General features: G+C 57.9%; 1 protein-coding gene across 4 annotated transcripts; it reads right to left on the bottom strand.

Moving 5' to 3' along the window:
- Positions 1–3167: 3167 nt before the first annotated feature.
- TFAP4 (transcription factor AP-4) lies at positions 3168–14372 on the bottom strand. 4 transcript variants are annotated; one of them, XM_083711779.1, is made up of 7 exons: positions 14139–14372; positions 11411–11576; positions 8731–8829; positions 8261–8431; positions 7759–7899; positions 6421–6582; positions 3168–4532 (listed from the first exon to the last, which is right to left on the bottom strand). In XM_083711779.1, the coding sequence occupies exons 1-7, from the start codon at positions 14225–14227 to the stop codon at positions 4338–4340; spliced, it is 1023 nt and encodes a 340-aa protein (XP_083567905.1). In that variant the 5' UTR covers positions 14228–14372; the 3' UTR covers positions 3168–4337. The 4 variants fall into 4 exon arrangements, with proteins under 4 accessions (XP_083567905.1, XP_083567902.1, XP_083567904.1 ...); XM_083711776.1 differs by having other exon boundaries at positions 7813–7899; positions 14139–14287; XM_083711778.1 differs by lacking the exon at positions 14139–14372 and adding an exon at positions 12524–12970.
- Between the last annotated feature and the right edge of the window lie 590 nt (positions 14373–14962).

Here is a 14962-nt window from a genome sequence, read left to right as displayed (position 1 = left end):
AAATCGACACCGTGATCAACTCCCGCCCGGAAACCAATGTCCCCACTGTGGAAGGACGTGTGGGCCCCGAATTGGCCTCCACAGTCACTTACGGACTCATTGTTAAAACCGTGTTTATGGAAGACAATCTTACTCGGCTACGAGGGATCGCCAAAGAAGATGTGCACTTGAGACAAGGAAACCTCCTGGCCTCTCCTGGCATACACTAGACCAAAAGGCAGTCACAGGTCCCCAGGAGGAGACAGAGGGTATTCCTTTGCCCTATAGTTTCATGAAAGAACTTAAAAATCTTTAAAACTTGCTGGGCTGTCACCTAGACTTCTTTCAATGCCTGTGTCCTACACAGGGTTGGCGCTTTGGAATGTCTCCCTCTGGCGGGAAACCCGGAAACTGCAGACAAATTAACTCAATTCCAAGCACAACCAAATTAGAGAGAAGTATTCAAGCGAGCCCGGTATTGTAGGGGTGTCTGCCTGTCCGTGCATTTTTTGCTTCTCGGCTGTTCTCACAACTTGCCTTGCACCCTCCTTCCAGGACTGTGAGGTGACCTCTTGTAGCAAACAGATACGGGGCAAGTGAGCTGCTTTGAACAGCGGAAGCCCAAGGGGGACCAGCACCAGTGCAGACGAGAGCCCCCTCCCCTCCCAAGCACAGGTGCTGCCATTGTTTGTTTTCAGACCCAATTCAAGGTGCTCGCATTTGTGTTCAAAGCCCCAAATGACTCAGGCCCCAAATACTTGCAAGGCTGCCTGCTTCCCTATACTCTCTCAGGTGCCAAGACTGGTAAAGGAGGCCCTCTTGGTTGTTCCTCCACCCTCTGGGGCTTGGGGGTGGCTGCCCAGGAGGAGAGGCCTTCTCTGTGGTGGCCCTTGAGCTGTGGGACTCCCTCCCCACGGTGCCATGCCTGGCACCTTCATTGCACAACTTGCCTTTGACCCTTGAGTTGTCATGTTTTTACAGCTCACCTTATTTTTGGGTGATTGTAAGTTGCTTTGCACTGTTTTTAATATTGTACTTTCATATCAATGTTTCTTAATTTAGGGGTGTATGGGATGTTGGGGGGGGGACACTGTGCTCCTTCTGGGGTAGTTTGTCCACCTTTGGTCCCCACCCTGCTCTCCCTCACCTGCGGCTCCTAGAAGCCGTCAGCATGTGACAGCGGCCACAATCCCGCCATGGCTTCAACTAAGCTGGCTCAACCAGGTAAGGGGAGCTGCTGGGTCTCAAAACCTAGGACTTTTCCTGCATGCAAAGACAAACTATGGCAGATGGAGCAGAGACCAAGAGTGGGTCAAGAAAGCAGGTTCTGCATGTGCTGTGCTGTGCTCCGTCTCCCTGTTCTGGCTTTGGGCTTAGCTGCGCAGCCTGCATTCGCTCCATAAGATGCACACACATTTTCCCTTACTTTTTAGAAGGGAAAAAGTGCGTCCTATAGAGCGAAAAATATGGTACATCCCACAGAAATACAGAGTGGAGTCCCTAAGATGGCTGGGTGGCGCTTTGTGTGGAGCATGTTTAGCCTGGAGAAGAGGAGGTTAAGGGGTGACATGATAGCCATGTTCAAATATATAAAAGGATGTCACATAGAGGAGGGAGAAAGGTTGTTTTCTGCTGCTCCAGAGAAGCGGACACGGAGCAATGGATCCAAACGACAAGAAAGAAGATTCCACCTAAACATTAGGAAGAACTTCCTGACAGTCAGAGCTGTTTGACAGTGGAATTTGCTGCCAAGGAGTGTGGTGGAGTCTCCTTCTTTGGAGGTCTTTAAGCAGAGGCTTGACAACCATATGTCAGGAGTGCTCTGATGGGGTTTCCTGCTTGGCAGGGGGTTGCACTCGATGGCCCTGGTGGTCTCTTCCAACTCTAGGATTCTAGGATTCCTTCCAGCAACTCCTGCAGCTGGTGCCCAGCATCCTGCTCTGCTTTCCTTTGGACCCCATCAGCGAGGCCGAGGGGGCCGGGTCTTGGTGTCTGGGCAGCCCAGGACCTCCATGCACACTGCCCAGGCTTGTCCCGGAGGGTCACTTCAGTGCTGCTAACGCAGCAAAAATAATGCAGAGGGCAGCAGATACGAATTACCGAGATGAGTACCAGCCACAGCAGGCACGGTGATCCTCCAGCAGTTGGACTTCACTCCCAGAGGCACACTCCACTGTCTCTCGTGACAGATGGATACCAGAAATATACGGTGGTACTTTGGTTTTTGAACGTCTTGGAAGTCAAACGTTTCAGTTTTCAAATGCCGAAAAGCCGGAAGTACCTGCTTCGGTTTTCAAAAGTTGAACAGGAAACGAGGCTTCCGTTTTGAGTTTTCCGCAAGTAAATGCTTCCGGAAGTAACTGCTTCAGTTTTCAAACGTTTCAGAAGTCAAATGGTCTTCCGGAATGGATTACGTTTGAAAACCGGGAAGAAGAAGAAGAAGAGGAGGAGGAGTCTGGATTTGATATCCCGCTTTATCGATACCCTAGGGAGTCTCAAAGCGGCTCACATTCTCCTTTCCCTTCCTCCCTCACAACAAACACTCTGTGGGGTGAGTGGGGCTGAGAGACGTCAGAGAAGTGGGACTGGCCCAAGGTCACCCAGCAGCTGCAGGTGGAGGAGCAGAGACGCGAACCCAATTCACCAGATCACGAGTCCACTGCTCTTAAGCACTACACCACACTGGCGAGGTACCACTGCATATAATTCTATCTTTTTATTTTATTTTATTTTTTATGTTTTAGGGGTTCTTATTTTTATCTGTAAGCACCCTGAATCCCTATCAGGGCAAAAGTAGTACTGTAGTAGTAGTAGTAGTAGTAATTTGCTGTAAGCCTGCCCTGAGGCCTTAGGGAGAAAGGTGGGTAATAAATTCTAATACAGTGGTACCTCTGGATGCCAACAGTATCCGTTCCAGAGCCCCGTTCGCATCTAGAGCAGAACGCAACCAGCATCTGCGGGTCGCAATTCGCCGCTTCTGCACATAACGTTATTTTGAGCGTCTGCACACGTGCAAGCGGCAAAACCTGGAAGTAACACATTCCATTACTTCCAGGTCACAGCTGAGCGTAACCTGAAAACGCTCAACCTGAAGCGACTTTAACCCGAGGTATGACTGTAATAATTAGAGGAGAAGATGCAGCCCCCAAGTCCGCACCCCAAAGACCAACACCTCAGACAAAGGCATCTAAAAAACAAAGTACAAACTTTATTTTGTTTCTTTACAAAGGCACAAGCCTCATTTTTCCCACTTTCTTAACAAAATATAATAGCATCTCAATGAACACGAAGACCCGAAAACTGTAAAAAAAAGAGAGAAAAAGAACAAAAACAAAACAGAAAAACCATATAAAAAAAATGAAAGAACTGAGGAACAGCTGCGGCTGGGGAGGAACCTACCAAATACCAACAGCCCTAAACAACACTGGCCTAGGCCTCTAGCCAAATTGGGGGGAGCTGGGGGGGGGAACGGGGAAGGACGCAACAAAAAGCAACGATCACAGAACACGCACGCCCTCATGACCCAGTCGGACCCACGGAACAGATTAAGTGCTTCGAAAAAAAGGAGGAAAGAAGCCACGGGGGGTGGGGGGGAGCCAAAAGTGGCCAACGTGGCAGGCTGAGGCCCACCCCAGAAACGGCGCCATCTTTGAAAAGGGACACCCCCCCACCCAGACTGCAGCTAAGGCCAAAAACCTGAACTGGCCCCCTGAGAACGGAGGGAAACCTGCCGTCCCGTGATGCAGGAGGGGACTGCAGGCAGGGGCCCCCGGGGTGGCAGCGTGGGCACCGGCCCTGCTATGGGCAGACCTTCCGTCGCCCCCTGGGTCCTTTTGCCTCCCCTGGGGGTGATGCTGAGGAACCAAGCCCCAGGCAGAGCTCGTGAGGAGGCAGTCCTTGTGGGGCCCTTGCAAGGCCAACTAGCAGGGAGGAAACAGGAGCCCAGAGAAGTCTATCGCAGAGATTGGGGGGGGGGGGGCACGACTGGGGAGGCAAGGCAACCCAGCAGGGCCTAGGAGGGTGCCGGGAGATGGGGGCACCTGCCACTCTGTGTGGCTGCAGGCAATTTATATGAACGTTCCCCCCTGAGTATTTGGGGCTCCGATCTCGCACGCAGGCCAGGCACTCTGAAAACCCCCGTGCTGCTGCCCCCTCCCCTCTGCCCCCCTCCCCGTTGGCTTTGAAGAGGGCAAGGATTCGGCCCCTGCAGGTTCTAACGCTCCCGTTTACAGTATCGAAAGGTCATAAAAGAGACCCGAATTCCATGGTATTTTGTAAAAAAATTCAGCGCAAGTTTCTCCGAAGTCCCCTCACCCACACCCTGCCCGCCTGCCTGCCCCCCCACGGCCAGGTGGGGGTCAGGGCATCTCGGCCTTGCTGTGCTCCATGGAGTCGCTGTCGTCCGCCTCGGAGTCGGAGGCCGTGTCCGAGTTGGAGGGCTCCAGGCCGGTCTGCGCAGGGGTCACAATGACGGCACGACGGCGCTCCTCCTCCTCTTCCTCCTCCTCCTCCAGCAGCCGCTTCTCCTGTGTCCCCTCGATGTGCTGGATTGCCTGGTTTTTTTGGGGGGGGAGACACCAGTGTGAGACAGCAAGCTGGCCCCCCTGAAGCCCCCCAACACACACCCAAGACTCTGTCTGCGGAAAAGAATCTCCCAGGAGCTGCCTAAGAGAGTGCCCGGCAGATGGCATCTAACGCCGGTAAAGCTAGCAAGGATGTATAGAGCAAAAAATAAGAAATGTTGGAAGTGTGGAGAGGTGGAGGGTGACCTCTACCATATGTGGTGGACCTGTAGTAAAGTGAAGGGCTTTTGGGAATTAATCTATAACAAACTTAAAAAAAATCTTTAAATACACTTTCCAAAAAAAACCTGAAGCTTTTCTACTGGGATTGATTGGAAAGGAAATTGAAAAAAAAAAAAAGATAAAAACCTCTTTCTATATTCCACGACAGCAGCCAGAAATATGTTAGCTCAGAATTGGAAAACAGACATAATACTGAATATAATGAACTGGCAGGTTAAAATGATGGACTACGCAGAACTGGCCAGACTATCAGGAAAATTAAGAGAGCAGGACGAGCAGAAGTTTCAAGAAAATTGGAGTAAATATTTGATGTATATAAGAAACAATTGTAAATCTTTGAAGACACTGGTAGGGTTGGAATAACTCTTACAGCGTGTAGCTGATAATATGATATATAAAGTACGTGACATTAGAACTTTATTTGATGCTTACCAAAGAAATGGAGGGAACTCAGAGGCATGATAGAGCCTAAGTTAAATATGTAACCTATATATGTGTAATTTATGAATGTATGTATGTTGACTGAAAATCCATAAAAATTTAATTTGCAAAGATCAGAGAGCGCCCGGGAAGAGTCCTTGGCTATGTCCACCAGCAGCCGGAGGGCCCCGCGGGGTCTAACCAGATCAGGGGCCCTGCAAGGTCTCAGACCCAGGTGGGGGGGTTGCAGAAGGGCCTTCCCCAACCCCTTCGTACCCCAGAGCCTTTGAGCTGCCTGGGACTGCTCAGAATCAGGTCCGTGCCTGCCAACAGCAGCCGCCCACAAATCCTTTCCGCTCAGGGGCTGAGGATCGAAGCTGAGCCTGAACGGCACCAAGCAGCATCAAGGAAGGCTCAGTGGTTAGAGCACCTGATTTGCATGCAGAAGGTCCTGGATTCAGTTTCTGATGGTTCAGCCCCAGGGAAGGGGAGCTTCCCCCCTCTTTTCTCTTCCCCTGACCCCAGAGAGATCGCCAGGAAAGCCCGTTGAGCAGCAAAACCTCAAAAGCACTGCAGGGTCTAAGATTTTGCAGACCTCAGACCACCTCCACAGAAGCTTTCTGCTACGAAAAAGGAGCCACGAGACCCTGCGTCATTTTCTAACAGGAGTGCGTCTCAAAAATAGCAGAGAAACCACACCCAAAATTGCACACGGATGAGACACCTCCATCTTCTGTCAGGCTTAGAGGTTCTCTATGGAGGGCTGCCCCCCTGACACCCCCCCAACTGCTCTAGAAGGATCCAGCATCTCTTTCCTCGCCTGGAGCTGAGGAAAAGGTGGGTGGGCGGGGTAGAAATAATGAATTACTATTATAAATTATTTTTATGGGGGCTTGGAAACAGGACACAGGTGCAAAATTTGGTGCATTTGTGGGGGCTTCTGTCTTCCAGGGCAGGTGCAGGACACCTCAAAGTCAGAGTGAACCCTCAGCACCTGGAGTGATTGGCTGTTGTCTCCAGGATATGGCTTGGCTCACTCACTCGAGCCATGCAGCGCTTCTGCAGCCCAATGCCCAGCTAGCCATTGGCCCATCCCCTCGTACCCAGGGGATCCCTCCCTGCTCTCCCTAGGGATGCCGCTGGGGATCTGAACCTGGGACCTCCTGAGTCCAAATCCAACGCTCCCCTGCCCCCCCCCCACGGACGCGGGTCTCACCTGAACGATGGTATCCAGATTCTGCCTGGATGTGGAGATAGTGTTGATCACGGAGGAGGGGCCCATGGTTACCACGGTGACATGGTGAGAGGGTGGCAGCGGAGCAGGCACGATCACAGTCGGGTGGTGGGTGGGGGCTGGGGGGCCGTGTGCCGACAAGAGCTGCGGGGGGAGAGAAAGAGAGACCGGTCGTGTCACCAGGGGCCACCTCTAAGAAGGTCCTGCAGTCAGAGGCAGAATGGCTGAGCCTGGGGCAGATAAGACCTCGGGGCAGGGAGTTGGCTCTGGCCTAGAGAGGCTGCCACGAGCCACTCCTGGCTCCTGACGGGGGGCGGGAGGGGGTCTCCCTTTGTCCAGGGGGACTCAGGCCCCACGTGGCCACGTCTGGAGGGGAGAGCGGAGGCTGCAGCCATGGCCTCCCAGACCCCCCACCCTCCCAAGAACAAAGGCAGTAGCATGGGCTGGGGTTTGTTGCAGGCAGGTGACCTACGCTGTGCCACCCCGACCCACAGGGCTCCCCCTGCTGCTTGAACTCGTGGAGCAAGGGCTTGGAAGAGGCAGACCCCGGGGTGGAAGTGACTACACGGCTTCAGGCCTCTCCCTGCAGGGGAAGCCCAGAGACAGTACAGGGTGCGCCACCCCCTCCATCCTCCAGGAGGGACCTCCAAGAAGATGTGGGCAAGCCAGGCAGGCAGGCAACAGGGCATGAGAAGGTAAGAAGGGCATATTGCATCAGGCCATTGGCCCATCTAGGGTCCATCATTCTGTTTTGACAGCAGCTGCCCAGGCGCCCATTTGGGGAAGCTCATGAGCAGAATATGAGCACCAGACCCTTCTCCCGCCCTGTGGTTTCGCCCCACCATCAAGAGCTGCAAAAGGCAGCTGAGATTTCCTAGCACCACAGAAGCACTGCAGAAGCGGCAGCCAGGCCTGCAGGGGCTGGGGCTGTGCCACGGAGGGGAGGGCAGTTCCCGCAAGACCCCTGCCCCCCAATTCCAGCCGGAGCTGCAAGGGAAAGCCTCTTGCCAAACGCTCCACAGCTACGGATGCGTAGAACCTGGCCAAGCGGCAGTGGCTTGCCAGGGATGGAGCCCCCGAGACTCCTGCCTGCCCTGGTGTGCAAGGACCCTCCCCGGGGGGAAGGAAGCATTGCTGCAGCAGCCAGGCCCACCAGGCCCCCAGGTGAATGCTGAGCCCTCCTTCAGGAGGCGCTGTCCAACTCCCTTGGATTTCAGCCCCCGCGAGTCTCCCGGGGGACTCTGGGGGGCTGGGGCAAGAGCGCTGGGCCCCCCAGCTGCATCCCAAGGGGGCCGAGTGGGAGGCAAGCCGCGCACTCACCTGGGGGCGGCCCTGCTGCTGGTGCTCAGGTGTCTCCTGGCGCAGGAGCCTCACCTGTTCCTGCTGCTGCTGCTGGAGCTGAACCTGTTGCGCAATCACCTTCAGCTTCTCGGGGTACATGTGGGCCTCTAAGGAGCGCACCTGCCGGGGGAACAGGAGAAGCAGGCCCTGTCATGGGCTGGGAGGGCCCGGCAACACCCCACCAAGGCCACAGACAGGGCCAGGCACTCAGTGTGCCAGTCGGGTGCACAATGGGCAGACCCTGTCCTGCACCCCATTTGCAAGGGAAACCAAATTCCTTGGCCAAACCTGCTACTCTTTGCCCTCTCTGTTCCTCCAGAAACAATCTGGAGCCTTCACTAGTTTGACAGCACCCTGAAGGATGCGGCCCCGGGAGGTTGCTCCTCCTGCCTGTGGGGTCAGGGAAGTCGTCCAAGCAATCTCCCCTCCCAGCCAAGCCCCCAGAGACCCCACGGCCCAGGCCATGCCCCCATCCTCTCACCTGCTCCTCCAACATCAGGCGGACGGAGCGCTCCTTGTCCAGCTGTTGGCGCAGCTCAATCATCTCCCGGCGGAGGTCCTCGGCCTTCTCGTCCTCCCAGATGTCTGGGGACCCGATGCCCTCGTCTTTGTCCTCCGCCCTCCGCCGCTTCGGGGAGGAACCGCTGAACTCCTGGGCAAGCAGACGCAGCGTGAGCATCAGGAATAGGGAGGCCGGGGAGAGAGAGAAGGCCTGCCCTTCACTTCCTCCTCTAATGCAGCCAAGCGGCGACCAAGAGGGCACGGCTCAGCCATGCAAAGCAAGCCACGGGCTTGTGGCAGCTCCAAGGAGAAAAGGAGCACATGCAGAGGCCCCCCACCCTCTATGCATAGAGGAGACCCCCCCCCCGCCAGCCTGGAATATTATATGTGCGTGCGCTCTCTCTCTCTCTTTCTCTCTCACCCCCCCCCCCACGAGGGAGCAGCAGATACCTGGATGAACCTCTTGAGCTGGGCGTTCTGCTGCAGCAAACGTGTCTTCTCCTGTTCCAAGGAGAAGATGTACTCCGCTGTCTGCTGGAGAATCGCTGCCTGGGGAGGGGCAATTGGAAGGTGAGGGGGTGCAGAGTCAAACATAAAATCCAGCATGTATCATCGTCATCATCACCACCATCAAAATGCAAAATAGAAGTGCAAAATAAATAGTTAAAACATTTATACCCTCCTCCCACAAACACATTGGTCTGGCACCTAAAGGCATATGATGAAGGCACCAGGCAAACCTCTCTGAGGAAAGCATTCCACAAATGTGGCGCCACCACAGAAAAGGCCCTCTTCTCATCTTGCCACCCTACGGACCTCCCGTGAAGGAGACACGCCAAGAAGGGCCTCAGAAGATGATCTCAGGGTCTAGGTAGGTTCACGTGGAAAGAGGCAGTTCTTGAGGTATTGCAGTCCTGAGCCGTTGAAGGATTTCTAGGTCAAAACCAGCACTTGGAATTGGACGCCGAAATTAATTGGCAGTCAATGCAGTTGGGCCAGGATTGGTGTAAGATGCTCAAACCGCCGTGCTCCAGTGAGCAACCTGGCCGCCGAATTCTGCCCCAGCTGAAGTTTACAATCAATCTCCAGAGGCAGCCCCATGTAGAACGCCTGGCAGTCACCCAACCTAGAGCCCTTTTCCAGCTCAAGGGGAGGACCAGACTAAACTGGGTCCCCACAGAGAAGAGGAAGATGCAGCTCTTCCACAAGCAGGCAGACCACCTAAGAAGGGGGGGTTGGGGGGGGGGCACAGGCAGAGACGTGGTGCCCCTTGTGCCCTCCTTCAGGTCAGCTGGGAAAGCAAACTGCTGCTCCTTCTCCGAAGCAGCTGGAGCCGGAGCAGGAGGAGAGGACAGAGGGTGAAGAAAGAGCTGTGAGTGGAGTGGGGCCCTTTCGCCGGCCCCTGGACCCCCTGGGAAGCTCACCCGACCTGCTGGACCCAGGGGAAGAGAGGGCAGCTGAACGGGACGCAGCCTGAGGAACGACAGCCACCTTGAGCTGCCCATTAAAATCCAGCCTGGAGTGAGAGACGAGGGCAAAACTCTTCTCACTGTGAGACTTTTGTGGGTGAGCTGAGAGTTGGTTTGGACCCTGAGGGCGTGCCAGGAGGAGAATGAACTGGTCTTGATTTATCCATGTTAATAACAGTAGCTATGTGCTTTTTGTAATATTTTAAGTTGTCTGCTGCTGCTTCAGTTTTTGGTATGCTGCTTAGATATGATTTGAATATATTAAGCGGTACAGCCAGTTCCACAGTTTCACTGCGCTGTGTGAAAAAGTCCTCCTTCCTTTTGCCTGTGCTGAGCCTCCCAGCCTTGGGCTTCCTGGGCTGACTCCCAATTGTCTCTGTAGGGGGGTGTTGGTTCTCCTCCTGCCTTTGCTCCAAGGAGCAGAAAAGGCAGCACAGAGGGTCTCTTCTCCCTCCACCCAAATTTTATCCTCATAACGGCTCCGTGAGGGAGCTCAGGCTGAGAGCTGGTGACTGGCTGACCTGGAGGTGGGCTTTAAAAAGACAGTGTTCAGACCTTTCCACACAGGGGACTCTCGCCATCCCCTTGGCGGCCCTTTTTTGAACCTTTTCCAACTCTACAATATCGCCTTTGAGGAGAGCTGGCCTGAACTGTACACAGTATTCCAAATGCAGCCCCATCATTTGAACGATGGCATTATGGTAGTGGCAGTTTTGTTTTCTATTCCTTTCCTAAAGATCCCTAGCATGGAATTTGCCTTTTTACAGCTGCAGATCATCTTTGAGCCAGCTGCCACAACCATCAGTTCAGACCCCAGGAGCATCTATGTGAAATTAAGATTATTATTTTTTGCCCAAACGTGCATCACTTTACCTTTGTTTATACAGTCAGACCTCGGGTTACATCCGCTTCAGGTTGCGAACCGCCGAAACCTGGAAGTACTGGAACGGGTTACTTCCGGGTTTCGGCAGTCACGCATGCGCAGAAGTGCTAAATTGCACTTTGCGCATAAGCGCCGAATCGCAACCCGCGTGTGCACAGACGTGGCTTGCAAACGCTGCGAGTTGCAAACGTGCATCCCACACGGATCGCGTTCGCAACCCAAGTGTCCATTGTACACTGAACTGCATTTGTGATTTTACCACCCATTCGCTCCTTTCAAAGCTCTTCTCTTCCTGGTTCAACCACCCTCAACAACTTAGTGCCACTGGCAGACGTGGCCACCTCAGTACTCACATTGAGCACAAGATTGTTTATGAACAAATTAAAAAGCCCCCATACCAATCCTTGGGGGACTCCACTTTCTACCTCTCTCCATTGGGAGAACTGCCCATTGATTCCTCCTCTCTGTTTCCAGTTTCTAACCAAATCCTGCTCCCTAAGAGGACCTCTCTTCTTATCGCGCAGCAGCTAGACTTAGTACTAAGGTTAAACTCAAGTGGAATCCTAGGAGACAGGAGCCTCCAGCCAAGCTCCTTGCATCTGGTACACAGAAAATGCCAAGCCCAGCTGCTCCCCATCCCAACCCCTGTCCACTGCCACAATCACCAGCAATAATTTTTTTTTGGGGGGGGGGTCATACGTGGCACAGCACAGAAGTCTCCAGAAAGGACTAGCAGGCAGCCCCGGTGAGGAAAGGGCTTTGTGCGCCTGACCCTTACCTTGCTGAGCTTCTCCCCATCCGTGTGTGGGATGAGGGTCTTCAGCGACTGGAACCCTGCGTTGATGCTTTGCATGCGGCGCCGCTCATTGCTGTTGGCGATCTCCCTGCGTATCCGCCGCTCCTGGTCCCTTTGCGTCTCTGGGGTCAGCGGGATGTTGGCCAGGCTGTGGGGGAGACGAGCAGCTGTAAGGGAGGCTCAGTCCCTCTGTGGCCCTGCACCCCTGGAGAAGGGCTGCCCACCAGCGGGCCCCAGGGCTGGAGGATGCCGTGGCTGCCCAGAGGGTCTTGGGCCAAAGCTCCTGCCCGCTCTGGTCAGCACAGCCAACAGCCAGGGATGGGGGAAGGCCGGACACAGCATTGCAAAGAGGACAAAGGGTCTGATTGGGCACAGAGTGAGATCCCGCCCACCCGCCTGCCTGCCCAAATAACACACAATTTGACTGAAATGCCCGGTTGGGTCCTGTCCTGAGAAATGAGCAGGGGCTCGTTTTCTTTTAATGCATTTAAATGAAACGTTAACACCGTGTTGGCCTCTGAAGCAGATCCCTGCAGCCTGGGAACTCGAGTGCTCCCATGGAGAGATGGGGACCCATCCGGTCCCAGGCAGGTTCACGCCTTAGAGGGCTCAGGCTGGCAGGCTAACTCCAACCTGAATGGCACAAGCTGCCCCAAAGCCTCAGAACCATTGCCTAGAGGGACCCGCAGGTAGCTGGGAGGAGGAAAAGGATGCGACCCGTCTGGCTGCAGCCAACAAGCGCTGCATTATCCCCCCTGAATGGAGAGCTGATCCAGGGATGCGCTGGGCCTCAGGCCAACTAATATGCAGCAATGACTTTTTTAAATAAACAAAAAATCACTTTGGGGCATACCAAAGAGTTAAGACAGAAAAGTTTTTTAATATGCCCAACTATTCAACACAAAGTCAACTCACAGCTGCAGGACTGTCTCCCAGCACAAGACCCTCACCCGGAGGGGGTGGGGGGTGAGCTCCAGGTTTGACGGAGGAGGAGAGAGAGGCTAGAGACAAACTGGGGGTGCTTTTTACACAATTGCTTGATTCCTTTCTTTGTGCATTGTGTGTAGACTGCAGATATCAGTTGAAGGAGCCAGCCTTCAAGGGGCCTTTGGTCAAGCAGGTTCGCAGCACAGGGCCAGGAGCCTGAGCATATCTTTGACTTAAGTCCACCCCGCAAGGCGCTGGCCTTTTAGACCTCCTCCAACTCTTTAGAAAAACTCTCCTCTGTCTCCGGACTGAGGTCTTGGACCAGGCAGAAGTGCTCTCTGCTGGCGCTAAGAGAAGCCAGAGGAGGAATGTGCAACTGGCCGCTACCTGGGAGCAAGAGGGAGGGGTCGCGGGAGGCCACCTGGACGCGCAGAGGAATCCCACCACCACCATTTGTGCTGGGTTCAAATCCCGCGGTCCCCGGGCTCCAGCTGGCACCTGAAAGCCACCCTTTGCCAATGCATAAAAGGCGGGGGGGGGGGCAGGTAAGCCAGGTGCATGTGGCGGGAAAAGAGTCGGGGGGTGGCCAGACGGGCAGCGACCAGGGCCCAAATTTGGAGCGGAATCGCCTCCCCCCCAGCAGCGCTGGACCCTCTGGCCGCAGGAGCTCAGCCGAGCTCGCCGGGGTACCAGCGGGAAGCGGGGCTCCCCACTGAGCAGCCCCCTCCGGCAGGGGCAGGGGGTCCCGCGTCCCCGCCGGAGCCCCCCCGTCCAAGGGCGCCCCGGGAGCCGAGCGGCAAGAGCGCGGCGAAGGTCCCGGGCTCCCTTTGTCTGGCTGCAGCCGCTCGGCTCCCTTCCCTTCCCGCTGCCCGGGCACAAAGGCGGCCCGCCGGGCGAGGAGCGCGGAAGACGCGGCCCTGCCAAGCAGCAGGCCAGGCCTTCCCCGCGCGGCCTCCGCGGCCCCAGCCACGTGCGCGGCTGGCCGGGAGCGCCCGGGCGCCTTTGTGCGGAGCGGCGGCGGCGGCGGCGGCAGCGTGGCCCGGCCGAGCGCAGCACTACATGTCCCGGCAGCCCGCGGCGGAAAGGCCCGCCCCTTCGGAGGCTGCACAGTCACCGCCAGGCTAGGCCCGGCCGCCGCCGCCGGACTCCCCACGCGGCCGGGCGGCGGCACCAGCGCCCCGGGGAGCCCCGACGGGGCGGCTGCCCAGCCCCGAAAGCCCCTCGCCACACGGGGAGGCCGGCCGAGCCGCCGGGGCGGGCGGCGAGGGAGCCGCGGCGGCGGCGGCGGCATGGCTGCCTTGTGCCCTCCTCCCTCCCTCCCTCGCCCGCCCGCCCGCCCAGCTGCACGCCTTCGCCCTCGCCCTCGCCGCGCCCGCCCGCCCGCCCGCTCGCCCTCCCGGCCCGGCAGCCCCTCGCCGCCGCCGCCGCCGCGCTCCCTCGGCGGGGCTCGGGCCGGGCGCGCAGCCAGGCAGGCAGGCGCAGCGAGCGCAGCAGGTCGGCGGCGGCGGCGGCGGCAGCATGGCCGGGGCGCCCGCTCTGCCTGCAAACAGACCCACGTGCTCCCGCCAGCGGCCCTCCCGCCGCTCCGGGGGGCGACCGGGCGCGTCCCGAGGGAGAGGGAGACCCCGCCGCCCTCCCCGCGCAGCCCCGGCCCCGGGCAGCCAAGGCTCCCCCGCCCGCCCGCCCGGCCCGTCGCTCGGTGCCGCTCTCTCCCCCCCCGGCCCGGCCCGGCCCGGCCCTGCGCGGCTGCCGGTTTCCCGGGCTCGGCGGGGCGCACACCCACCTGCACAGCCCGCCGATCACCTCCTTCTCGGATTTCCTGAAGTGCTGCAGCGACGGCACCTTCTGCGCGGGCACCATGAAGTACTCCATGCCCGGCCGGGGCGCGCGGCAGGCGGAGGGAGGGAGGGAGGGAGGGAGGGAGCGGCGCCCGCGGGGATCGGGGCCGGGCAGGCGGCGAGGGGGCTGCGGGGGCGCGCGTGGGGGCGCGGCGTGTGCGTGTCCGTCCCCCGCCCGGCGGCGGCGGCGCCGCTGCTGCTGCTCCTCCTCGGCTCGCTCGCTCGCTCGCCCGCTCGCTCCTCCGTGCGGCTCCGGCTCCTCTGTGCGCGTCTCCTCAAGGCGGGAAACAGCTGGTGCGAGCGCAGCGCTCCCTCCCCGCCGGCGCCGCCTCCGCCAGCCACCGGCCCATGTAAACAAAGGACTATTTGCCGCGGCCCCCGCGCCCCGCCGCCGCCCCCCGCCCGCCCCGGACCGCGCGCGCCCCGCCCGCCGCCCCCGCCAACCCCGCGCCTCGCCTGGCCCCGCGCCCGCCCGCCCCGACGCCCGCCCGGCCCGCGGCTGCCTGCGCCACTACGGGGTGATGCGGCCCATCAGCTGACGCCTTGGCACCGAGCAGCCCAGCAGGAGCGCACGGGCGGGCGGGCGGGCCAGGCGCCGGGGACGGAGGCCTCCGAGGGGCCACCCCCAACTTCCGAGGGGAAGCCACCCGCGTGGCCTTCGGGCGGCAGTCGCCGCGGGCTCGGACCCCCCCCCCCCGCCAAGCGCGGGCTCTGCCCCGAGGAGCTTCCCATCTGCGCGCTGGTTGCAAAGGGAAGGGAGCGAGCGGGA

This window comes from Podarcis gaigeae (genome assembly GCF_964106915.1).
Source record: "Podarcis gaigeae genome assembly, chromosome: 14".
Taxonomy (NCBI): Eukaryota; Metazoa; Chordata; class Lepidosauria; order Squamata; family Lacertidae; genus Podarcis; species Podarcis gaigeae.
Note: the sequence above shows the minus strand (reverse complement) of the source record. Positions and strands in the feature narration are given on the sequence as shown.

What these genes read in the sequence shown, in the direction of transcription:
- TFAP4 (XM_083711779.1), bottom strand. Translation starts at nt 14,227, where the DNA reads ATGGAGTACTTCATGGTGCCCGCGCAGAAGGTGCCGTCGCTGCAGCAC. An exon ending in AGCTCAAGAGGTTCATCCAG is followed by an intron (nt 8,432 to 8,730) that starts GTATCTGCTGCT and finishes CTGCTTGCCCAG; the next exon opens with GAGTTCAGCGGTTCCTCCCC. An exon ending in GCCTGATGTTGGAGGAGCAG is followed by an intron (nt 7,900 to 8,260) that starts GTGAGAGGATGG and finishes TTCCCCCGGCAG; the next exon opens with GTGCGCTCCTTAGAGGCCCA.